The 27,859-nt window shown below is 40.4% G+C and overlaps 1 protein-coding gene across 3 annotated transcripts in view; it reads right to left on the reverse strand.

The window, feature by feature from the left end:
• Positions 1-27,859, reverse strand: part of LOC136710870 (RNA-binding motif, single-stranded-interacting protein 1) — a 53,820-nt gene that overhangs the window by 22,579 nt on the left and 3,382 nt on the right. Inside the window, exons 1-3 of one of the 3 annotated variants that reach the window (XM_066686722.1) lie at positions 17,180-17,500; positions 9,490-9,671; positions 4,360-4,418 (exon numbers count right to left, since the gene is read on the reverse strand). In XM_066686722.1, the coding sequence (XP_066542819.1) occupies positions 4,360-4,418; positions 9,490-9,671; positions 17,180-17,230 (292 nt within the window). In that variant the 5' untranslated portion in view covers positions 17,231-17,500. Of the gene's footprint in view, positions 1-4,359; positions 4,419-9,489; positions 9,672-12,651; positions 12,756-17,179; positions 17,501-27,859 lie in introns of those variants that run through there. The other 2 variants (XM_066686723.1, XM_066686721.1) reach the window with 2 other exon arrangements.

Raw genomic sequence — 27,859 nt, forward strand, 5'->3', positions numbered from 1 at the left:
CTGTGATGGATTGGTTTCAGAAGCCCCCATGCTCATATCCCTTACATAAAATGGACAAGAAAATAAAGTGTACACATGTACAGAATAGACAAGTAGGGAAGGAAGAAAAATGTGAGGCAAGCAATGCTCAGAAACTGATTGCTGGAGCAAAGATGAGGATCTGTGAAATGGTGAAAGGCTATTGGGTCCCTGTCTGAGCTATTCTCGTGGATAAGGCTCAGTGTGCATCAACTTGAAGTTTTTTTTTTTTTTGGAATTTTGTTTATATTTTCCATCCAAAGTTGGTTGAATCCTCAAATGTGCAACTTGCAACTGCAGAGAGCTGACTTTCACAATCCAGTAAGGAGTTCATGGCAACTGCGCATAGAATAATATGAAACACTGAATGTGATTACATGCTCTAAATAATCAGATACCTGAAAAAAATCTGATCTGATCAATGTGTTTACATGCACTTGGGAAATCAGGTAATGGGAAAGTTTACATGAGTTTACATGAGTCCAGTAATTATCTGATTCTTGTGGGACTGAATGGTATAGAACAATGAGAGAACTTCAGAGATGTGCGTCTCCACTCGGTCCATTGACATGTGCAGACAGAGAAATCTGAAAGTCATCACAAGGAGTACACATACACTGAGAAACCAGATTACTGAGCTAAAATCCAGCTTTCTCAAACAGATTTCTCTGATCTCAGAGTATGCTGTTTACATGACAACTTAAATAATCAGATAACTGCACATTCCTTTACTAAAAACAGGCCGTTTTATGGTTTAAAAACTACAGAACAATGTTAATGTGTAAGTGTTAATCTTGTAAAGTGGTGATTTGGGGGTTGCAGTGGAGTCTTCCTTGTTTGCCATTTTCCCATTGCTCAGGCTAATTAACCCAAAACTGAATTTTTGAACTACAGACCTATAGTGGGTTAATTGATTGCATTTGTAATTTCAGAAAAATTATTATTCTTGGGGCTTTCTCACAGCTCCACGGTCCTGGGTTTGTAGGTTCAAGCCCAGCTCAGGGTGACTGTCTGTGAGCAGTTTGGTGTGTTCTCCCTGTATCTGAGTGGGTTTCCTCCGGGTGACTGTGAGGAGTGGGGTGTGTTCTCCCTGTGTCTGAGAGGGTTTCCTCCAGGTGACTGTGAGGAGTGTGGTGTGTTCTCCCTGTGTCTGTGTGGGTTTCCTCTGGGTGACTGTCTGTGAGGAGTGTGATGTGTTCTCCCTGTGTCTGCGTAGGTTTCCTCCGGGTGACTGTGAGGAGTGTGATGTGTTAGCATGTTTAGCATGTTTAAGGACCTATACAATTAGTAGCCTAGTTGTATTTGGACACTAAAAACAAAAAAAAATGCATTTTCTCCGCAAAAATTTATTTGAGTTCTTAGACGTCTACTACTATAGTATGATATTCATTTGCTTATTCATTCATTCATTTTCTGTAAGTGCTGTATTTATAGTGCTGTGGCTGGTCTGCAGCCTACCCAGAATCACTGGGCACAAGGCAGGAACACACCATAGATGGGGCACCAGTCCAAAAGAAGGCACCACACACTCACACATATGGACACATTTAAATATCCAATCCACCTACCAGTGTGAGTTGACAGTGGACAGTGAGTTGAAATCTGACCACCTGGAAGACACCCACGCATACACAGTGAGAACACACCAAACTCTTAGTGTTTTGAACCACCATGCCTCAAAACGAAAATCTGTCTAAAGGTCTAAAGTTGATATAATTGAAGTGCTGGCTTTAGATCGATAAGGCAAGGTATTTTATCACATTTAATCAGTCCTGTTCTGCCACTTTTGTCTGTGCCTCTGACTGCTACAGGTACTTCAGGGCCTTACTGGTGCAGCTACTGCAGCTATATTTAAACAGCAAACATGTCCGGCAGCAAATATAGCCTGCTCAACCACCCTTCCAGCACAACAGCCTGGGCACTGGCACTCAAACATGACGTACTGTGCTCAAAACACACTGCACTATGCACGTACCAAAGAATGACAAAACTTGCCAAGTAATCCCAGGATATCAATGCAGAGGATATCAAATGTTTCCATGGCAGTTATTCTAATATTGTTTAAACTTTAACATATGGGGAAAAGGAAAGTGAAAGTAGTAGCATCAGGATTTTCAGTGAGGTTATTTTTTTTGTGTTGAGTCATACTTTACAAAAGAGGTGTGTGATATGATTGCTCAGTGAGAGCAGGTTTTAAATGTAGCACTAGTAATGTATTGTGTGACTGTGAAAATATTAATGTACAATTTATGTATTTCCATATAGACCTGAGGTATTAAGTAAGTAATGTGATACATTGTGTCCTATAGCCTCTTGTACACGCTGTATTTCACAGAGCCTCATGGAGACTCATTGTTGATTTAGTTATAATTTAACTGGTTTTTAAACTATGAAGAGACACAGCGCTGCTAACTGAGGTGCTAACTGATACACTTGGTTGGCAGCTGCCCCTGAGCACACAAAGTTAACCTAGATATAGGATTACAGTCTTTGCACACCATACACACAAACACAGACTCATACACACACACACACACACACACACACACACCCTTTTCAGTCTTCTCTCTCAGGCTGAGATTACTCAGCACATAAATAATCCACAGCACTGTGACTGTGTGCTGAGGTCCAGGGTGGCCAGGACCCAGAGGTGCCAGACCCAGGAACAGAGCCAAAGCTGGGCTATGCCACCTTTTCTCTGTCTTTCCTTCTCTTTCTCTCTCTTTTTTCACTTTATCTCTCTCTCTTGCATCACCTTTACCCTGGAAGCACACCAAGCCCCAGAACCAGCCAGAACAGAAATAACAGCAGGGAGTTCAGGGTACAGAGGACAGACACCTCCTCTCCAGTCCTTCCCTCCCTCCCTCCTCCCTGCCCAAAGGACTGACTATCAGTTTCCTGATCCACCCTGACCCACACAGCAACACAATGACACTCACAAAAAAAACCCACAAGTACATTTCAAAAAAGAAAAGACATTGCTTTTAGAAACCGAAAAACATCTTTTTCGAACAAGCATTGCATTAGACATGTCAATTCCTGCATGTGACTGGTCTATCTACAGCAACATACAAAGGTATAGGAGCCCTTTGCCTGTCTTATTGAAAATATCACTATGTTTACTTCAGAATAAAACTTTGTTGTACAGTAAATTTACTGAATTCAAAATGTATAATTCTTTTAAATGTCAAGGCATATATAAACAAATGGACAACACATGAGGCAAACCAAGAAACACCATTGGTCACATGGTCATATGAGCTTGATTATTCGTGTACAATTTGTAATACTGATAAACTGCACGATCAAATGGCTATGGCATGATTTGTGTTTTTTACAAGAAGATATAGAGCAGAGTGGAGTGAAATGGCAAATAAGCAAGTTGTTCACATAAAAATATAAAACTGGTGCCAAAGTGATGAAGTTAAAATCGCACACATTATCTAAATGTCATTAACATATTTTGAGTTCTAGGCTAAAGGCACACATCCACTTGTACTTTTTAAAATGCTGTTGTATTTCACATGTGGACGTTTCCCATTGGAAGTAAAGATTGTGCTGCATATGAACCAGAACCAGACAAGCTGCTGCTCTCTCCTGATTGGCTAAATTCAATTTGGCTGCCTCCCCTCATCTTGCTCTGGTTTGTATGCACCAGAATGTCAGTAACAAGCTGGATGTTCCCTCGCCTCTTTTTTTCACTATTTGCCCAGTGTAGACTTTCACAGAATGAAGACCGCCTCCCAATCTTCACTTCTGAAAGACTTAGACTCTTTTAAATCCTATCTTATCGCTGACCTGTTGCTAATTAACATAATATGTGTTGTTTATAGTTTTTATTGTTTTTGCCCCATTCCTAAGATTTTTGGAATGTGTAGCTGGCATCACCTTCGAAACGGTACTAAAAGTACAGATATTGAAATATCAGCTTTCTTGCTATTCGGTATTGGAGGAAAAAATCTGTCACACACAAACAGAGCTCTACAAACACACGATCCTATACACACTTGCACTCATATACATACAGCTGGCAAGAGAGTATGAGTCAGAGCAGGGAAGCAGAATTTGTATTACTCATGGAAACAGATGCTGGCAAAGTGTCCAGCACACACCACTGTTTGATCCAGTTACGCAAAGTCAAACATCAAAGACACACACTGCTGTCATTGAAGCACTAACTTCTGAAATTTCAGCACAATGAACCATTACATATGAGGTTTATTATTCCTTTAAACCTTAAGTGGTATATTTAATGGTAGATTTTGATCGCCACTTTCAGAGGAAATGTATGAAAAAAGCACAGAGTGCAGTGCTTGCTGAGGAGACAGAAGATATACACACCTTTACATTTGTTTGTAGTCTTGTCCAGGATAGCCTTTGTTGATACAATTTTGCCATAACTGTGGAAAAAAAACACACAAAGAGAACAGTATTGGTGGACAGGCTAAAACAGCTGGAGTCTGTCTTAAAACACTCCCCCACACACACACACACACACACACACACACACACACACACACACACACACACACACACACACACACACACACACACACACACACACACACAGAAATAACACAGCTTGCCTAACACTTTATGACATCATCCCCCAAGCATGTGAGACAGGAAGTTGATTTTAGACTGAAGTGTTCCCGAAAGCAGCAGGTTCTTCTTAAAATGTGAACACTCTACAAGAACACAATCTCTGTGTGAGACAACAACCTGACCTTCTGAAACAACAAATGCAGGCAAGAAAAAAACATGAAATGAAAATAAATTTAGCTGCAGAAGTTTTTTGTCTATTTTGCTAAGGCTAATGCATTCTGCTAATGCATTTCCTTTTGCACATGTACTCTAAATAATCTAATCTAAAACCACATTTACTAAGCTAATGCTGCATATATGAGCGCAGGAGAACAGCAAGGATCTCTCGAGTCTGCTTAGCGCCACAAACAGGAAACACTTCAGAGCAATGTCACTAAAGCTGTCCAGTCTGACAAATGAACCTGACATTGAACCCAAAACATTGGGAGCCAATGGTGAGTGTTTTCCAGAATGAACCAGGTGGCCACACACAGAGGAAAAACAAAATGTCAGCCAGAGAAACAAAACAATCGGGGTAAACACTCCCAGATGGAGGCCACCTCGGCCAAGGTGTGTGTGTATTTGATCTTCCAAACTTACTGCACCACTAAAAATGCAGTTTAAAACTTAGGACTAGGAGTAGCATACATTTTAGTCATGCAATATTAGTCATTTTCTCAAGCATGTTAAACTGGTTGGTAATGCATGTACAACAGTCAATATAATAGTTTTATTATCCATGAATGCATATGTTTCAGGACAACAAGTTACACAGACGATTCACTTTGGCCAAATTGGTGAAAAAAAGCAGGAAAACATAAATGTTTATAGAAAACGTCTGAATTAATTTGATTAGTTCTTTTGTTTTCTTTCTGAAACTCAGTTACAGTAGAACATGGTATATGTAATCTTGGCTGGAGGGAACAGAAGAGACCAGAGCATTGTGTAATTACAGTAGGGCAGAGATGAAAAAGAGATACAACAGATTCCTGAGAAGGTTGTATAGAGCAGGGTAGGCCACAAAAGGGCACGTCTGAAAAAAAGCTTGACCTTTGACATCTCCTGGAAAACAGAGAACAGACTTCCTTTAACAGAAGACTCTTGACCAGTCCTCCTATGTAACAGTGATTTACCCATTGTACCTGCGCTGCAGGCAAACAGGGGATGAGGGAAAAAAACCAAGCATTAATCCCATTCAATTAATATCCAACCACCAAAACCATTATGAGATTTGAAATCCAATTACAGAGGATGACCCTTAAAGCCTGTGCCAGCGCGGTCTCTCTTGGCTGCTGTGACCTTCTGCTTTTCTCTGCTGATTCTAGGTCAGAAGCATGAGGGGGTTACCAACGAGCCACCACCAAATGAATCATTAAAGGAATCAGTATGAATCCACCAGCACCTTGCAAACCCCATCTCTTGCTCAGTTTAGAATGCCAGTGGAAAATGGGAAGAGTTAGAAGGTAAAAAAGGCAAATGGATTACCCCACTGCCTTCTAGGCCACTGCAGGTTGATTGAGGACACAGCACCATTATGAAAGGTTGATGAATGTCATTCATAAATCTCTCCAAAGGCGTGTGACAGGAGTGCAGTGGTTGTTCCTGGCTCTTAAATGGGTTTCATAAGCTTCCTCCTCTGCTTTATAGGGGGACGTGGGGCCAGTGGAGGCAAACTCTCCCTATTAGTCTCTCTCTCCATTAGCTTCCGTTGAAAATCCATTAGAATTGGATTCCATAGGCTAGTGATAGAGATAGGGTGTCGTCTCTGGCAAGGAGAACAATGCAACTGCCATCTCACCTGCTATTCCTGCCTTGCCTTCATCCCATTAGAGTGCCCTTTTCGTGGCTATTCACCATGCATTTATTGATTTCTATAGTTCAGGGTCATGTAACTATCCACTAAAGCACACATGACACAGGCAAACTTTCGGTTCAGGGCCACAGAAAGTGTAATGTTCAACTAGACTGTGTAATGTTTTTATCAAATTGCTAACATACCACCAGAGCAGGCTTGGCAACTCTCAAAAAATATATACTGAGAAAGCTGAGGAACGAGCCAGTAAGAATTCTAAATACACTATAAACAGCTGCATACTTCTACACGAATGCAAAAAAACAGTTACTCAGTTACTCTCTCACACAATCAATTAATTACAAAGGTTCAAACAAACTATGTCTTGGACTCATTTGAGCTGCTAGCACTTAATTTAGTCAGTGATTTGAGCTTATAATCAGCTGCCATAGAACCGTAACACCAAAAAGTGCAAATCCACTCCTAGGAAAACTTGCCTGGCTGATCAAGGAGGAAAGGGGCCAACAGAGGACACTATCCATGTTGTCTGTTCAAATCCTAATGGCCAACTGCAGTGACAGGGACACTGTCCTGAATATATGGAGCTGTCATTCGGATGACGCATTAAACCTAAGTCCTGAATCTCTGAGGCCAAAAAAGATCCCTGTGCATTTCCTTGAAAAGAGCAGGGGTGTTACCCACATGTTCTGACTAAATCTGCTGCTGTGGCCACTTCTGGCCTCCTAATCATCCCCATCCTTCTCATCTCCTCTCTTCTTAACTGCTGGTTTGTGGGGAGTGTACTGCTCTGCCGCAGATTGACTGCACACTGGTGGTGCCTGAGGCAGCTCCTAAATGTCCCAAAAATGTAAATTGCTTTGAGTGTTCAGAAAAATAAACTGCTAATAAAATAAATTGCTAACAAAAAAGAAATAACAAAGAACTTACAATGTAATTCTTTTTCATGAATCATTAAAGAATACTCAGCGGATTTCTGTCCTTACAACTGCCCTTTGTACATAAATGTAGCATATGGTGCAAGCTTATATTTCTAATTCTGCATAGCTGCTGTGTCAAGCAACTCTGAGTGCGTGATTCCCTGAGAGACACACATGCTTCTGTACTCCGCATATGTTCAGAGGTGAAAAGCTCCAAGCAATCTCTTGTATTCTTATGAAGATTTACCTGGAGAATGTAATAAACAGAGATAGAACCCATAGTTCAGTGCTTAGGGGTGAGGTTTTCCCCATCATATGTAAATACATACTAAATCTCAGCCAACTTATGAAGAATCCCTACACCTTCAGTAGTCCCCAAAAAACCAACGACCTTGCTTGAATAATACTCTGGCCTCTTTTCCGTCCTGGAAATGTTGCACAGTTTAGGGGCTAACAGGTAAACAGCTTTAGCTATCAGGATGAGATTAAGCTAAATGCAGCTAATGGTTTGGAGATCACACCCCTGGCCCTCACCTTACACTAATCCACAACCTTAAACAGCCACTGCTAAGTGCTCACAGAAGTACTGTAGTCACTTTACTGTTGCACTGTTCTATTTTGAGACGGTGATTAAAGTCTCCTACTTGTTTCATCTGAGCTCAATACTGCGTCTAAAGGTATCGACTAATTCCTCAAATACACAAAAGTTATGAACCATAACTGAAACATTTGGCTATGTAATTAGACTCTGGCAAGATGCACTTGATTTTCTCAATGATGTGGAAAGATGTGGAAACAGAAATTGCTACAGTTTGTCTTCTTTGCAATAAAGAGTGACTCCCCTCCTTAGCAAGCACTGCAGGGACGCCATAGAGGAAGACAAAAGAAATAGAATGTACTGCAAAGTCAACCTCTTATAGTCTGTCAGTGAGTGTGTGTGTGTGTGTGTGTGGAGAGAGGATGGCTGTTTGAGAGGTCTGGAAGGGGAAAATGAGATTTCAAAATCACCTCGCTGCTCCTTTGGTCTCGACAGTGACCATGATTAAATATAAAAAATGCAGGCTGTTAAGGGGACCTTTACTTTATAAGACCTTTATAAGCACAAATTGAATCATGTTAGTATTAGAACGTTTTTTATTCGTTTTACAGCTTTGATAAACCCCACACACATAAATGTTTATTTATCATTCTAATCCAGGTAAAATAGTCCACATCTCTACTTTTTATTTATTAATAACTGTTTATTTATTAGCATCTGAGTAGATTATGTAGAAGATTATGTAGATGACAACTATCTCTGCCACTGCAGTCAACGGACTATCTGTCTCTGCTCCCTCCTTCACAACTCTATTTTGACTCATAGTTGAGTGGATTCTGTTCCGTTTCTTAAAATCATTTCAAACCACCACACAGTCACTGACAGTCATTATAAGTAATCATTTATTCACCACATTACTCCCAGTTTAGAGGTCTAAAAGGATTTCCCTGCAGCCCAGTGATACTGAAAGTCTTTGCTCAAATCCAGAAAGGGGTTGGCTGATATTATGCTGAAAAGTGTAGAAAACATAAACCTACGAAAACTACTCGCTCACTTCACGGATGCATCCCACATACAGCCTGTTTTGCCCTACGCTGAATATGTGGAATATCTCAAAAGACCACAGTAACATAATTTGTGGTCAGAACTTGTAGTAGCTATGTAAGCTTATGACTGGTTTCACATCTATAGGGAGCTTTTCAAACAACCTCTGCGCCACTGTGGCTGAACGGATTACAGCCATATACAAGACTCAGTGTGTGGTGATTGGAACCGCACTGATACAGAGGATTGATGTTTGTGTATTTCAGACCATATTCCCCTCCTCGAGCTGTAATCGATCTCCATTTCAGAGCAGCACTTTCCTCTCAGAGTCCAACTGGGATTAATGAGTCACAGCCAGTAATTCAGACCTGCAGGAGGCCCCAGTCCCATCTCTTCATCTACTTTAGAAAAAAATGAAAGCCTTCTGAAGCATTACCACCTTCATCCAGACTTACCAATCTGGTCCAAAGCCCCTCAAATTCTCTCAGTCACTAGGACCGAGGAGGAAAAAAAATAAATTAATGTGTCAATAGCGGATCAATAACAGCACTAATGAGAGGAAGTGGAGTACTCACGGCTGGCAGAGCTTGACCAGGTCATGGTCGGTGGTTGCTGGGGGCAACCCCCGGATGTACAGGTTGGTTTTGCTGAGCTGCTCCCAGCCTGCCGTGCTGCTGCTACTGCTGCTCTGATTGGTGCTGTTGTTGGTTCCAGGGCTAGGTGGGGCCATGGGCTGGGACGAGGGGCCAACAGGGGGCTGCCAAAAGTGACAGAAAAACAAAATGGGGTCAGTGTGAAAACACAGAATAACATAACGGTGAGAAAGGTCAACACGGCGAGAGAGAAGACGGACAAAAGGAGAGGTTTGCAGGTATACGATGTGGCAAATGTGGCAATGACAACTGGGACTGTTGACAGTTATTAGATAAACAAAAGCCGATGGTGGACTGCGGGGTGCTAAAGCTATTGGCTAATCCTGCTTTACACTGCTGCATTCATTATGCGGATTAAGGAAGAGAGATACTGGGTGTCAAAGCCTACTTTGGAGTCATATTGATCAAACTTACAGTATAAGGGCCAGGCTAGTGTCTGTTCTTGCTTGCATTTGCATCCTAATGAGTATGGGGGTGGATCAACAATTGAACTAAGATGCTTGAAGCATTGGCTCCAGAGAACAGGCTGCAGTGCTGCTTATGTCCCAGAATTGTCCCAGGAATAATCTGCCTGCTCTACCTGTTTTCTGGTGTTCCTGTGGGGGGCCTGACCACAGTAGTGAAGGGTAAAAGGGAGCTAACAAAGTGTGGAGAGCCACAGATGGACTACAGTTGGTAACAGAACGACAGTGTAGTGCACCTATATGCTAATGAAGCAGATACAATGGACGACGAGCATAGAAAAGAAGATGGTGTTTTAGTGTTCTGGGTAATGGAGCATACAAACACAGTGGAACCAAACAATACACCTCCAGGGCCACAGTGGAATACAGAGGCCTATATGTACGATCAAGACAGACTACATATGAGGCAAAACTGAAATAGTGTTCTAAATTACTAACAAGCTATAAACTCATCTAATTACGCAATTTGATTCAGAAATGATGACAATATCCTTGTTGTTGCACAACTAATAAGATGACACATGACACCAAATGAACTGTCGTACACTTTCCCAGAAACAGTACATTACAACAAAATAAATACACAACCCTGCAATACAAGGCATAAAGCCTGGCAATAATACACCCTCCGAGAGACAGAATTCAGATGGACTGGGAGTAAATAAGAGATGTGTAGATTAAATGTGCATATTAGTTCTCCTACAATGACATATGCAATATCTGCACAGCCTTGATTCCCAGGTAAAAATAAACACCAGGAAGTCTAAAAGAAGCAAGAAGAAGTAGACAGCCGTGTTGATGTCTGGAAGCTGACTGACTCCACACTGTCTGCAAAGTGAATGAGGATGAAAATCTCGCTCTCCTGTGATCCATATCTCTGTCTGAAGTCTCCTCTCCTCTCAAAGAAGTGAAAAGCTGGTGCTGTGTGGGTCACGGAGCTCTGACATACGCTCTTAAATGGTATGGTTCTACAAGGATGCTTTATTAAAAAGGTACTATATGGTTCTATATAGAACCATGAACACTTGAAGAAACTTCTGCATCGTTCCTTACGAAGGGGTTCTTCAGATTAATGGAGAACGTGCTATAGATGGGTCTAATTGAATAATCCTTCTTAGTGCCATATAGAACCATTTTCTGATAGGTGCTATATAGAACTACACATTCTCCATCAATGTGAAGAACCCTTATATCATTCAAAAGGTTCTTCAAGTGTTCATGGTTCTAATTAGAAATATTTCCTTTAAAAAAGAACCTTTGAAGAAGCATCATTTTTAAATGTGTAGGAACACAGCAGCTAAAGGAAAAACCTTAAGGGTGTGAGTGTGTATCTGGGCTAAGCATTCTGCTTGATTATAAAGTAATTAGAGCTGGGTGATCTAGCAAATACAATATCACGATACATGAAAAAATAATGTCCAAAATACTCAGTGTATAGGTCTGTCACAATCGTTATTGTCACCTGATCACTATAATTTCAGCTGACGATTATTCGCTGCAGTTTTTAACTTTCACAGTCTTAGATTTATGTTGCCACTAATGGAACATGGACTGGGTGCAAATCCATCCACAGGTTTGACACAAAAACATGTAAAACAAATGTGCTAGGACACAGTTATAGATAAACAGAGTGGTATTTGTTTTTGGGGTAAAGCTGTCTGTCATCTGACACCCAGGAAGCAAGAAACATCAGCTCCCTTTAGAATTTATAAAAGGAACATACAAAGAACAAACTAAAACAGACAGGTAAATATTTAATTGAAATCATTTACGTGAATTAAACCTGACATTAATCAAGTTCGAATGTCACAACCCATGTTCATTAAGTGTGATAAGTTGGAAGAGGCAGAAAATAAATCACCAGTTGTGTTACATATAAAAAAGTCTAATTAGTAATGATTAGACAAGGAATATGATTTTTACTTTATTTTTTTCACTAAATCCCATTACACTGCACCAATTATGCTCTTATTCTTCAAGGACTGACATTACCTACGACATGCTTAAAAAAAACCTGCGGTCTAATTGTCATAATTTAATCCTACTATGATAAAATATTATCACATTGCTCCTGGCGATTTGTAAATAACACAATATTAGTGCCAAAATAACACCAAATAGTGCTAGGCTGCAATAACTTTACACTGTTCTGTGCCTCTCTACAAAAATCCACATGCACAGGAAACCACTTTACGCCTGCCAAGGTCCTCACATGCGAACCAGTCAGATAGACATGTCTGGGAATGAAAACTAAGCAACAGGAAAAGAATGACAACACTGCTTCCAACCCTGCAGGGTGTGTGTGTGTGTGTGTGTGTGTATGTCTGTCCCAGTCCCATGCAGAAGCTATCTCCAATTTTTTATTTATTTATTTTTTTAAATTGAAAAAGCCTAAACACTTATGCTGTACATTTGTGGACTTCGGAGGGGGAGAGGACAAACAAAATGTAATCCAAACATCCCAGTGATATAAGTACTTTGCTCTACAAAGGCAATGTGTTTTTAAAAACCTGTTCTGTGTTCAAGGACCTTCTGCAGACAGGAATAGAAATGGGCAACGTTCAAACTGAATATCAACCCTTAATTGGAATCATGTTCTCTATTCAAAGACCACACATACCAGAAAAAAATCCTGGGGCATATTTGGACAGGCTTTGAGTGCGCTGGTTAGATGGCCCTATTCTCCACATTATAAAAGAGCTCTTGTGTGGCAGAGCCAATCACTTCCGCCCTGTTTGCATGGACACAGATGTTCTGAGCTGGTGGAGCTTTTCCTCTTTAAGTACTCCCTCTGTTACAGTCTGATTACCCTCTTTCTCTGCCTTTCTCTGTATTCTCGGGCAGTCACGAGAAAAAGGAAGCGTTCGGAATCCAAAGAATGAAGCAGTGACAGAGTTGAGCAATAGCAGGCTGGGCGGGCTCCAGAGGCTCTGATCGTCTTTCCAGCGTTCGCACGTCTCCTAAGCTCTGCAACTCAACACTCCCTGGCTGGGATTTCAAACCAGGAAGAGCATTTTAGACCCGAACCGGAAAGCTTCTGTTCTTTTTTTTACCCGGTGGACTGAACCTTCAAGGTGTGCGCAAACTAGCAACCAAAGATGAAATTACCACATTTTTTGACAGGTCAAAACAGCCTACTCGTTGCAAAAGCACACTCTGACTCCTGCTCTCGTCCTCCTGACCTAGACACATATTTAACCTTTCTTTCCACCAAAACTGGCCGGTGACAGACAGTCCAGGAAAGCTAGCTCTTGTTTTCATTGTTGCACATAAAAGCAGCTTCTGAGAATACAGTTGACTGCACCACCGTGCTCATTACTGCTCATCTTGAAAGTATTTCTGAAGTGAAAGCTGAACAGGAAGACTTAAAATTGCTTTGTGAGAAGGGGGAATGCCCTGGCACCTGCTCTCTACTCCAGGCTGATAAAAAAAAATCTCAAAAATCTTCTAAGCGTTGAGAAATGAGAAAACTGGGCAAAAACAATGAAAAAGGAAAATAACATCTCAGATGAAATTTTACAGCTCCAATGAAGTAGCAGCTCAGCCAAGTAACAGACACTACACTGAGACACACCCCTGGGACAAAGCAAAGTGCTGGAAACATACAATAAACTCATTAAGACATTCACCTGGAAGGTTGGGCTCTATATGTGTAATCTAAAGGACTGACTCTATTCTCTATCACTCCCTTCTCTATTCGTAAAAACAGAGAAAAACACACAAAACGGATTCAAATGCACTACTAATAATTTCACACATTTACTATATATTTAAAATGTTGTTTTGAAACAGGGCATTGGATATCTTTAATAGCAAATATGACATAAACATGCTTCCATTTTCATGGTTACATTTTGACAGATACATCCTAATGATAATCAAACACGCTCTGCACTCAGCAACGCCCTGTTTATGCCTCTGTCCTGAATGTTTGGGTTCCATAAGTCTTTGGCTGGAAGCTGAAATCTGCAGGAATTTCCTTTCAGAATCCCACCATTTCCTTTCTCCACTAAAGCCATCTAAAGGACAGGAGAGCTGAGCTAGGCCTCATTAGAGAACATGGCATGACTCAGGTACAGACACTGTGTCTCATTAGATTACTTACATGCAAATGTATTCAAGTCGCTTCTGTGAATGACTTTGACTTTACTTTTGATAATGAAAGACCACTATTTAAATCTGGTTAAATAAACTCTTTAAATCGTTTTCTACTCAAATGCTTTTCATTTTATATAAAAAAAACAGATGGTATCTGGCGATAAATAATAATATTAATACAAATTCTCAAACTCCAGCTGTCAATTGTATTTCCAATCCACTTAACAGCTGCAACTAAGCCAAAGCCCTGCTGCATGGGGCTGAGATTGCAGGGTGCTGAAATACAGGTCTCAACTCTGTGAAATCCAGTAACGCTTAACAAAATATCATTCCATGAAAGTTCTCAAACACAAAGAGGGCATTTATGGCATGGATAAGCTCAAGCACATATTCAAATGGTCTTGCAGCCCAATGGCACTTCAAGGTATAGTCAGTCCTAAAGGGCTGCACAGTGGTTGCGAGATTACGATTGCAAATAAGGCAGAACTGTGACTCCTACAACAAAAGTTAAATGCCACTTCAACCAACAGAGTATTTCATGAGGATGGAAGGGCCATCAGAATCAGAGGTTGATAAGTCCAAATATATGCTTCAGTAAAACACCTGTGGAATAATAATTCAAGTAAAAATAAATGTACTATTTTTTAAAGCCAACACCTGTCAAATGAAATACTGAGAAACATAACTGCAGTGGAACATCTAGTCTTTATGATCTCACAGAAACCGAAGATTATTATTAGTACCGTTCCACCATTGAATTTTTGAAAAATGTTATGACCAATCTCTAATGCAAAACTATATTTAAACAACAGCATAATATAATAATATAAAAGCATAATAAAGAATAAAAATTAAATAGCAAAAATGTGGCCAACCAAAGAAAAAAAAAACCTAGTGTCTTTTTTGAACCAAGCAAATCATTTCTCAGATTTTTATACATTTTGGTGTGAGGAATATTTTTAAGTTGCATTATAGATTTTGGATATTTGGTTTGTATCCCCCCCAATTGCCGTTAACAATTCTTTATTCTTTATATAGAATAGAACAGTTCACATCAAACTTTTTCTGATTAGTTTTTACAGCTAAATGTTGGGCAAATATTTGGAGAAAAAAATATATATGTATGCAGTTGGCCTTTAAATGTTAAATCACCTTTGACTGTTCAGTCATGCACAGGTATTCAGACCTGTTACAGACAAACTGTAAAAACATCGCCGCTATCCAATTAAAACCATGTATCTCCATTTTTGCCGATTTGTAGTTTACGGCATCATCTGAACACAGCAGTAACACTGTCCTTTACATCGTGTGAAAATTTCATGTTGAATGAATCAACTGAAATGCTCCAAAATTACTTGGAATAAAACATTTTAACACTGACTTCGATCGAACGTTAAGAACGTTAAAAAGCGAGTATTTGAGGAGATACATTTTTAAATTCCTTACCTGCAAGGTCAACCTGCAAACTCGCAGAGTACATATTTATAATGTTGTAGACCTTTGACACAGAAAACCATACAAGACTTCACCTGTCTGGGAGACTAAAATGAAATGACCGTGTCTGTCTGTGCAAATAAGGACAGTGAGGGTTTGTTTTTTTAATCTCATGGCACTGCCATCTGTTAAGACTGCATTTGGGACTGTTCTCTTAAAAAAAAAAAAAAAAAAAAAAAAAAAAAAGAATAGATTATCTGATTGTTCCACTGGAAGAAAAACTCCAGGAAGTGCTCCACGGGCTGGGGCAATAAGAGGACAATGAGCATCTTTGAAGAGAGAGAGAGAGAGAGAGAGAGAGAGAGAGAGAGAGAGAGAGAGAGAGAGAGAAGAGAGAGAGAGAGAAAGAGAGAGAGAGCATTCCCCTTGTCCACTTTTTACAATCCTCTGTGCTTCAGCCTTATGGTTCTCTTTCTCGGCTAGTTTCCAACAGACCTGCCATTTTTTTTTTTGACCATCTCAAAGCCTGTTTGTTCCTTTCTGCTGTGCATTCACGTCCAGGGGCCAGCACGAGAGCCAGCAAGTGCGAGTGAGTGAGCGCGAGAGAAAGGAGGGGAGAGACCAGACTCTTATCGGCCTGCCCCAGACTCAAGATAGCTCGTCATATCCGCGATGGAAACACTGTGGCCTAGCAGAAACAGGCCTCGCCCCTGAAAGCTCCTCACCTCTCCCTGCTCTTCTTACAGAGTCACCCTGCTAAACCTGCCCATGAATATGCATAATCCTCTTTGAGTCTCTCGATCTCACTTTCTCTCTCGCACAATCAACCAATTAATCTGCTCACGTGCTGATAAATCATAATTCATAATTGGAAAGGCCACTGAAAGCACATTATCCACATTTGTCATCAATCATAATGCAGATACATCTGCTAAAGCCATGGCATGTCATTTTATCAATACTGATGGACAAGACAAGGTCGTTTATGCCCAGCTGGCACTCACCAGCCCTCAGCCTCACCTGGGTGAAAAACTGGGGTTAGGGTGTACAGGTAAAAACAAATTGTGCTTATAATAAAGTCAAGCATCGCGGTAGATTAAAAGTAAACACAATTACAGATACATTGTGTCAAAGCAGATAGTTAGAATATTAGGTGAAAGGTTTATACACATATTTAAAAATACTGGATCAGCTCTGTCAAACTTAAAAGTGATTAATGTTAATGTGTAATCAAGCTGAATACCCAAAATGTATTCCTCAATGAAACACTTTAAATATCCCATGAAGCAGCAACTTTAATCACTAACTTCATTTAGAAAGGCAAAATGTTGGGATGTGCCTTGCACTAAGGCTGGGACCTTTAAATTAAAATACAAAATACAGGTATAGGGTCAATTACCTAAATTACATTTCACAAAAATGGAGGTCTAGTTTATATACAGGCCAAAAGAAAATGCCGCTGATAAACGCTTATCTCCACATTATTTTCAGTGTTCCCTCAACGGATAACACTGACCTCAGAAGCCACTTTGTGTACATTACGGCACAGTAAAGCTTCACAATCCTACACGACATTTAAATAACCCAAGCTCGGGAAACTGGGTGATTATTTTTACCTGTTTACGATACGTAGTTCTCAGAAGGTTGCCAGAATTCGCAAATATCATCCTCGAAGTGGAAGTATCGACTTTCCCGATTGTAAAGCTGATTTACTGTCAGTTGTTGTCGGTCACTGGCTTGTAAGCGCTAGAGTCCGAGCGATAAACGGCTGCTAAAGTTGTACATTTGACTCCACAAATCATAGAGACCGGCCGGTGCTGTTACTGAACCTCACTTTTAGCCTTATCTGCCCCGCTGAAGTGTAGTAAATCCGCTGTATGTCTGTTTGCGAGCAGAAATTCACCGGGCTGAGCTCTACTTGGCAGAATTGCCCAACCCGTTTGTTTAGCTCCCTTCATTGATCTGTACTGAGTTCTCCACAAAACAGCCCCTCCCACTACGGACCGAACCACCGAGCACTCCACCATAGGGGTGCGCCACAAGCTAAGACACATATCTCACACGTAGATACCGCGCGAATCGGTTAAACATTTAAACAGCGCTCGGTAAAAATACTTAATTATATATACGAGTATCCAAAAATATCATAGAAAGCGACATATTTTCATATGAGGTGAAATATGACCCGACCGTTCACCCTCTTATTTCCGCTTTTTTCATCAAGCGCGCATACTTCACATTCCTCTGCGCGGCCATCAACTACACTGTGGTTTAGAAATCAGCGCGCGCGTGCATGCGTGTGTGTGTGCCAGGGATATATCACGTTTGGACACCCGAATTTAAAACAAATGTTGTGGGTGCTTTTCTTCCTTGTTAGGACCAAGGAACCCCCGACGTAATTCGCAACAATTCATCAAGTGGGAGAATAAAGTTATGCTAAGTGTAAGGTTTAGGCTAGTTTATTAGAACAAGCCTCCACAAAATGTAAGAAAATGGTCCCCTAATTCATACAAATAAATATTTGTGTGTGTGTTTTTTTGTTAGAAATTATTAGAAAGAATATTATTTCTCCTCCTGTGTTTTAAAGTTACCCCCCCCCACACACACACACACACACACAAACACACACACCACCACCCAATAAAAAGGAAATGTCTCTTCTCCTTATGAACCACGAAAACCTCCAAACTGAAAGGGAAATCTCTTCAATAGGACGACACATAAAAGGTTAAACTAGTGTAATCCCTCTGGTGGGCCGGGGCCTTAAAAGACAATACAGGCTTAGAATAAAATACATTTCAACAAATGGGATGTGTGTAAACAGGTGGCCCTAAAGAAGGTTCCTGAGAAAAAAAACTGCATTGTAATTTATAAGTTAAAACAATAGCAGGCCCATGCTAAAACCAACTTAACAAAACCAGCTTAACATATTGATATGAATAAAGCAGACCCCCTTTAAAAATGTTTTAGATGAAGACAGATGTAGGATGAATGAAGGAAGAATACGAATAATATATAGGCCATAAACTGTTCTAAATATTTAAGCAAATCTGATGCTTGAAGCTTTTTCAGAATTGTGCCCCTTGCATCCCACGTGTATGAAATAAAAAATCTGATCTATGTTTCTGAAACAGTCTAAAGGTGTAACAGTAAGAAACACAAAAAAGGCAATAAATATAAAATCACCAGACCTTTCCCAGTAAACATTTAGCCGTTGATTCAACGTTGAAATAACGTAATGACTACCGTCTAATCAACGTTCTCTTAAGGTTGAGAATGAAAGTTGAAAAGACGTCCAAACACAGACATTGAAAAGACGACTATTAGACGTATTTTGGACGTCCATTGATGTTATTATTTGGTCCTGAAATAAATTACTTGTATAAAACGCATTTTGGACGTCCACTGACGTTATCGATTGGTCACCACTTAACTAACTTATTAAGATGGATTTTGGACGTCCATTGACGTTTAAAATATGTCCTTGACGGACAGACTACTTTTAGACCTATTTTGTACGTCCAGGGACATTCCTTGTACACTGGGTAAGCTGAGTCCAAATGTGTTAGAAGAGCTCCTCAGTGCACACAGTGGATCAGAGTGTTCCTAAAGCTAAAATATCAGGATCACTGGCCTGCTGGTATTATTCTCTGCTAAACCAGGCTTTAATCTGCTAGCATTTTCCTCCCTCTGTTGGATTAAATAAAATAAGAGCAAAAGTCAGGTATATCAGGTTCTCTTGCTCTCCTCTTCCAATTCAGCAATTCAGTTCAAAAGGCTTTACTGGCATAAGTCTTATAGGTATTGATGTATTGCCAAAGGATCTCTCTCTCTCTCTCTCTCTCTCTCTCTCTCTCTCTCATGTATACTTGCTTTATTTTTATTTCTCTCTCTCTCTAACCGAAACTCTAATGGCTTGTCCTCAAACCTCAACTCGGCATTTCCTGTTATCTACTAAAATATCCCCCGACCTCAGCACTTTCATTCTGCTGTTTTGAATTCTAATGTGACCTTAAGAGCACACTGCAGTGAGAATAATCTCAAACATTGTTGCTCTTTCTTCTCAGCGAGGTTTATATACATTTGTTATTCCTTTACAAACCGGCACAGTTGCCCTGACCCTCAAAGACGATATACTCTTTGGCTTTTTATGTCAGGGGCTTTGTATAAACTTATGATTATGCAACTTCTGCGTCTAGTGCCACCGCAAACAGTGAACAATATAGAGGAGTCGAAAACCACATCAGCTGAGAAACAACAAACTAATCACAGAGACATCAGAAACGTTTGGTTACTTAATTACATGAAAAACACCTTTATCACCTGTGCTCATTCACTTTGTAAAAAATATATTACCAGGTTATGAAACATTAAATACTATAAACACGGACCTCGGTGAAGTAGAGCCCTGCCAAATGACACTTCTAAAATAGAAGAACTAATGACCAATGACGAGCAGGACTAACATTTTATTAGATCTTTAACACACACACAAAAAAGAATAATTACAATGTCATTATAATGATGAATTGGTCCCTATGTCATTGCATAATACAGTGCATATCTATTCTTAAATTTCATGTCCATAATCATCATCAGAATCACTAGGTATTCAAAGATAAACGGAATTATGCACCTACGCTGATGTCTATTTTTTTAACGCATTCTGCCAGTGCTGATATTTATACATAAAAATGTAAAAAACATTGAAGTTGGGACTGTGTATCCCTGAATAAGAATTCCAGAGAAGACAAACATTTATTTCTTTAGGGTGAGGAATTTTGGCTCAGTGTCAACTACACACTATCTCTTCTGGATTAAAACAAATTAATAATCAAATATTTGTTTCAAATAGTTAGTCAGTTAAACTGAATTCACTGATTTATTTAAGCATTTGTTGGTATTAAAAATAATTCAGATAATATCATTCATTTATTCATTATCTGTAACCACTTATCCAGTTCAGGGTCGCGGTGGGTCCAGAGCCTACCTGGAATCATTAGGCGCAAGGCAGGAATACACCCTGGAGGGGGCGCCAGTCCTTCACAGGGCAACGCAGACACACACACACACACACTCAACATTCACTCACACACTCACACCTACGGTCACTTTTGAGTCACCAATCCACCTACCGTGTGTTTTTGGGCTGTGGGAGGAAACCGGAGCACCCGGAGGAAACCCACACAGACACAGGGAGAACACACCACACTCCTCACAGACAGTCACCTGGAGGAAACCCACGCGGACACAGGGAGAACACACCACACTCCTCACAGACAGTCACCCGGAGGAAACCCACACAGACACAGAGAGAACACACCACACTCCTCACAGACAGTCACCCGGAGCAGGAATCAAACCCACAACCTCCAGGTCCCTGAAGCTGTGTGACTGCGACACTACCTGCTGCTAAAACAAATTACTAATCAAATATTTGTTTCAAATAGTTAGTTAAACTGAATTCACTGATTTATTTAAGCATCTGTTGGTATTAAAAATCATGTGTGTAAATATTCATTCATTAATTCAGATTCTGCAACAATTTTGTCCTGTTCAGGGTCACCGCGAGTCCAGTACCTACCCGGAGTCAACGGGCACAAGGCAAGAACAAAACGTTCCATCTCAGGACACCACACGCTCACAATTATGAGCACTTTATAAACAGCCAAACCTTCCTTTTTTTTTTTGGACTGGTGGAGGAAACCAAAACATCCTGAGGAAACCCACGCATGCACAGGGAGAACACACCAAACTCTTTAGAGACATACACACGAGGTGATGTTGGAACCCACGACCAAAGCGACACTACCTGTAGCTCCATCACGTCGCCATAACTACTTCATCCGCTCACTGTATATTTGGCGCCTTTAGAAAAAAAATTCAGAAAATGATTATATGAAGTCAGTGACAAAATAGTATTCAGTATTCAGTCAGGGACATATAGTGTTCCCTTATTTTAACAACCCACTGAGAGCAGAATATATCCCTGAACCTTTTAAAAAATGATTCTCTGCCAAATACCTACTGCAAAAACACAGCAAAAACACACAGCACTCTGCTTTACCACCTGTCTGTGGAATTTAAATTCATCTGCTGCTTAATGTTTCAAAATAAAGATCTGCAGGGCAACTAATATCCCATCTATCAACGTCCAGGTCACTAATGTGTACAAAACCTGTCCTATGGAGTGGACTGGAAAATCTCTATGGGCTGTGTAAAGGTTGTAATAAATTGTGCAGTAAATAAATGCAGTTGTGTCTGATTATAAATCTGAGTGTAAATTTGAGGTTAACTGTAGGGTTTAGCTCTAATACTGGAGGTTTACCATCTTAACCTTTAGCTGTGAGTAATGCATCACACAGATTTGTTTCAGTACTTCTGCTATTACTGAGCAGAGTGCTTTCTACAGTGAATGGATGTGAATGAATGGTCAGATCTGTGGATAATAAAGTGCTACACACTCACAGCACACATGAGGTTGTGTCAATGACCTATTGACATCATTCAGGCTACTGTGAGTGTGTGATGCCAGCAGGGTATTGGCCAATGAAAGAAGCAGAGAAAAATGCTGAATTAGCAGAGTGTGTGTGTGTGTGTGTGTGTGAGAGAGAGAGAGAGAGAGAGAGAGAGAGAGAGAGGGAAAGAGAGAGAGAGTATTGTTGTTGATGCCAATTAGTTCAACAAAACATATATTTACTCAGGTTTATATATATATATATATATTTCTAAATATGACAATACCCCAATATTTTATAAAACAGACTTAATCTGACAGTGACAGCTCAACAGTAAGTCCATCTGCAGAGCACCAAAAAATACATTGTTTTGAAGCTGTCAGTATGTTCATGACTTTGTTTAGCTCCTGGAACGTTTGAGGGGATCGTTCTGCAGCTCATACATCTGCAGTAGAGTCAAAGCAATCACACTCAAAGAATTTAATCATACTAGCTGCTACAAATGAGCAGTGAAGCAAGCAGCTATGCTGCAGTGTGTCCGTTACATGGTTCTCTGTAAAACACTTAGGCTTTGTTTATTCCTGGTATCATCTGCATAACATCTCAAGGGATCTGCTCACATGTGGGCAGTAAGACGTAAAGTTGTTTACACCTGGCACTTCCATGTGTCTCCAATGCCCAGCCAGGGAGCTATGGTGATTGGACTTGGTGACGCTAGGTTGGAAAAACCTTGCACGTGTACTCTGCTTTGTAAGACAAAAATGTGCTATTTTTTTCATTATATTTTTAATTTATTTATGTATTTTAGTAAATGTTGTTTAAAGCGAACAAACTTGTGAATGCAACTTATAAACAGACAGGATAGTAGTCAAAGGGAGGAGTTTACTAACTGATTTCCTCTCTGCTGTGATGGTGCAGTTAGTGGTCCCTCTAAAAAGATACTGAGGTCTGATGCACGCCCATCACCTTCAAAACTGGTTTGACTGATGGCTCACGACTCTTCTCTAAAAGCCTTTTTCAGAAATGCACGGGAACGCTGAAGAGTTTACCCAGAGGAGATCGATGTGTGAACGAAAACACATGCAACATTTGACCCAGACTTAAAGTGGATTTTATCCCACTAGCATCTTAATAGAGACTCCAGGCAAATCCAAGACAGATCGTGTAAACAGAGCCACTAATGTTCAGGAGTTTCTCCTGCAAGCGCTGCATAGGCACTGCCTCATGCTGAAAGCACACAGAGCATTTCCTGCTGCGAGAATGCATCTGACATTGAAAATCTCTCGCTGTGCACTGCATGTGTGAAAGGACTACTCCGGGACATCTCCGGACCTGATACTCTAGAGCTTCTCTAGAGTTTGTTCAGAGTTCATATGTGAAAGTGGCCTACGATGCCTTCATATTTTTTATTATACTCAATTTTATTTATTTATATTATCAGCACACGATTTAATTTTATTATTATGTAAAACAGTTATTGGATTTGACACACGCACTGACTGTGTGTATCAGGATTGAGCAGGCAGTAACAAACAAAATCAGCAGATTCATTTCCATGACCTCAGAGAAACACCCACGTGGCGAGCAGATCCATGAAAGATGGTGAATTGCGGTAAGAAAAAGTGCAAGTGGATGCGTAAAGGCACAATCATTTTTGATCAGAAAAACTTTCACTTTGTATTGAGGAAGGAGGCATTGAAATCAAAGCTAAAGCTCTGGTATCAATAGTAAAAACATCATAGCATCTCTATGGCAACACAATCACACACAGGTAAAATAACAACAGATTGCTTGTTTGTATCCATTCTAATGTTTGTATATTATTTTTAAATAAATACATGCTTTTTATCACTGACAAAAAATCGTTCTTTCTCCCTCTCTGATGCATATACGTACATTTACATATGCCTGCACAAATAGCTCTTATACAATCTGTTAAATGCTGATCTCTCTCTCTCTCTCTCTCTCTCTCTCTCTCACCCCAGTTGCTATATAGTATCTCTCTGCCTTGTGGGGGAATGAGGTGAAAATGAGCTGAGGTTCTCTGGATGAAAGCAGAAGTGGTTTTTGTACATTAGTTAAAGAGAGCACACTTCTCTCTTGCTCTTTCTCTCTCTCTTTCTTTATCTCTCTCTCTCTGCCATAGCTCTCAGCACTTTGTTTTCTCCTTTACCTCTCTTACCACATTTCTCTCTCTCTCTCTCTCTCTCTCTCTCTCTCTCTCTCTCTCTCTCTTCCATCCTCAATTCAATTACCAATACAATCTAATTTCCTCTGACATGACAAAATAGTATATCTATATCGCAGAGGCCCCCCTCTGTCTCTCGTTCGGCTTCCTCTGATTATAATGCACATCATGTTTTTCTGAGACAGTCATAAGATGAGTGCACAGTGTGCCAGTAGTGAGAGTGTTGTGAAAATCCCCACGCGTATGTTTACCTTCCCGTATTTGTTGCCGGGCAGCAGTCGAGGGCCCGGACGCTTCAGGGGTGGCCATGCGCTCATCGTCTACTGCAACAGCCACAGCACTGAGTGTGTGTCACCGTGTGTATACATGTGCACTCACAAACACACACACACTTACACAGAAGCTCTAACAGCTTGGTGTGTTTGTGTGGGAGGGAGCACGTCCGACTGCCACACAGGAAGACACATACACACACACACACACACACACACACACACACACAGAGTGAGCGAGAGTGTGAAGAAGAGACACAGCTGGGGGAGGGGTCAGAGAGCTCAACATGTTTAGAAGTGCAACAGAAACATAGAAATGGCCTATTATATTAGTCATTTATTATTAGTACATACACAAGATGATGAACAGGTATGATGTTTGCCCTGAATTTAGGTTCAAAACTTAAAATCTTGACTCTCATATCTGCACGAAACTTACATATAATATCACCCAAATACATAATATAATATGTATGTTAATATAATCAGTAGTAATTAGTTCATTCATTCATTATCTGTAACCGCTTATCCAATTCAGGGTCACGGTGGGTCCAGAGCCTTGGGCGCAAGGAATACACCCTGGAGGGGGCGCCAGTCCTTCACAGGGCAACACATACACACACACACTCACACCTACGGACACTTTTAAATCGCCAATCCACCTACCAACGTGTGTTTTTGGACTGTGGGAGGAAACCGGAGCAACCAGAGGAATCCCACACGGACACAGGGAGAACACACCACACTCCTCACAGACAGTCACCGGGAATCGAACCCACAACCTCCAGGTCCCTGGAGCTGTGTGACTGCGACACTACCTGCTGCACCACCGTGCCGCCCTAGTAATTAGTTGTTTTTTAATATAGATGTTCAAATTGTGAAATAAAAACCTAATGCCTTAATTTAATAAAATGTAATGATTATTCCAAGGAAAATTCAAGTGAATAACAGTTATATTTGCAGAATCATTGTAAAAACTAATTTGTGGGGGAAAAAAACAAACATAGGACTGGCGCCCCCTCCAGGGTGTGTTCCCACCTTGCGCCCAATGATTCCCGATAGGCTCCGGACCCACCGCGACCCTGAACTGGATAAGTGCTTACAGATAATGAATGAATGAATGAATGAATGAATGAAAAACAAATATAGACTCATTGCATCCCGTCTGTTTTAATTTTGCTCAGTGCTTAATAAACCCACAGCGCAGGAATGCTTTAACAGTATTTGGTGGTGGCAAAAATGCAGTAAAGTAGTGATTCTGATCTTGTTCTTCAACTGTAACTCATACCAAAACAAACATAATCACTGAGGCAGCTTCCACTACATCAACTTCACAGCAAAAGGAAAAAAGAATTGTTACATATCATATAAAAGAAATTTAGTAGAGTTAAAGTTTATTTTACATGTAGCGATTATGTATTTATTAATGACTAAATAAGCATTCAAATATTTCTCAAAATTAACAGGGCAGCTGGCATTTTTAATTCTATGGGGGAAAAAAGTGCAGTCCTACTCCAACATGTCCCTCTAATTCCAAATGAATAAAGAGTGCTGAAAAAAAAGTGCTGTAAAGAGAATTCACATACTTTATCACACAACACATACGCATACTATATACCATTATAGCACACTGTTATAAAATATTATTTAAAAATAACACACAATATACATTATGCTATAGTTCTGTGTAGCATAAGCTGCAACATAAATTACAAACCAAAAATGAATGAAACTAAAACTATTTTATAGATAGCAACTGCAGAGTTACGCTTTGTAGATTTTAAGCAACAACTAGTCCTTTGTTTTTATTTCTTTATTTATTTTTTTATTATTTGTGCCCTGAACTGCACTGCATGAAGAAGATAACCATTTGTCTCCCTCACTGCTGCTTCTCCAAGGCCAGACAGCAGACAGGCACATGATGAGGGCTAATGAGAGAGGCAGCTGAGCTGAGTTTAGCTCATTACACTGAGGGTAGACAGCCTAGTGAACCCCCGCACTCCACACACACACACACACACACACAGTTGCATGTGACCCCTTTAACAGACCAACACCTCTCCACCAGGTCTCTGACCATACATACACACCTGCCTTCTCTTTCAGAAACACACTGCAACAGAAAGGAACTATTGAAAATGTTCACTGCTAAACAGCACTTGCCAAAAATATTCTTTCTGGTGCATATTATGATCAGTGTGTTTTTGCAAACTGTAATTATTCATGTATATTTTTTGACGTTTGTGATATTTAGATATTTAAACTCCTGCATAATTTGTATTTTATGGAAAGCCTGAATTCAAAATGTTTAATCTATGAACTGAAATATAATGTTCAATATGTCCAATTTCCTACCGAATGTACGGATATCAAAGGATTAAAATGCAAACTGGAAATCTAATTTCGCTGTATTAAACCTGCAAATCAATGCATTAATAACGCAGGCATGCTAGGATTATTAAATAAAAATGAACCTCTATATTACCTAAGGCAAAGTGAATGACACTGACATGCCAGATCCATTATTTTGCGCGTGCTGCCCCGGTCATTCTGTCACTGGCTTCATTTCAGTTTGAGAGCTTATCATTCTTCGATAGGGCGTGAATAAAATATTCATCCCCATACAAAGAGCAATAAAGCAATAAACACTTGACAAAAAAAAATCTCAGTCATATTCAGCCAAGGCAATGCAGCTCCTTTCACAACTGAGTACCGGCCACTGGGCCCAAGCAATTCAGCACTTGCACAATTCCCCTTTATTTCGTCACGTATTAATTTAATGACATGTTTACAGAGATCAACAAAGGCACGGCTATTACAAGCTGATCCGCCTGTGTGCGTCTCATTGACAGTGTCACTGCGCTGATAGGCTGCTGGAGTGTTTTCCCTGTGCCGCTGAAAGGGGCTCTTGGCAGCGTAGTGTAGCAGTGTCGCGGGCACCATTGAACGGGGGACCCTCGTTTCGCCCTTGTCAAAAAAAAAAAAAAGTTCCTAGAATGAGAATCATATGAACACAATGGGCTCCCTTTCAGGCAGCAGCACAGATAATGAGCGCGACCATGCCGTACTTTAATTGTGTACGTTTGGCTGCCAGGCAACTCTTCAAACTTTATTGTAAACATTGTATAGGCCTTTTTTCAGGCTCTGCCTAATGCCTTTGTTAGCGTGCTTGGCATATAACATCCAATGGCAGCTAATGTGCTCAAGCCCTGCTCCTCAAAAGCCTGTGCTGACATAGTCAGCCCACCAACGAACGATGTATTTTTCTTGGATAACAGGAGATGGCTCATAACTGCAAATGAAATGCAGGGGTTTTGCTGGTTTTCCTCTTGCACTGGTGGGTGTTTGGACACAGTTATTCAGGACAGCAGGGTTTCA

Source organism: Hoplias malabaricus, chromosome 12, assembly GCF_029633855.1.
Source record: "Hoplias malabaricus isolate fHopMal1 chromosome 12, fHopMal1.hap1, whole genome shotgun sequence".
Taxonomy (NCBI): domain Eukaryota; kingdom Metazoa; phylum Chordata; class Actinopteri; order Characiformes; family Erythrinidae; genus Hoplias; species Hoplias malabaricus.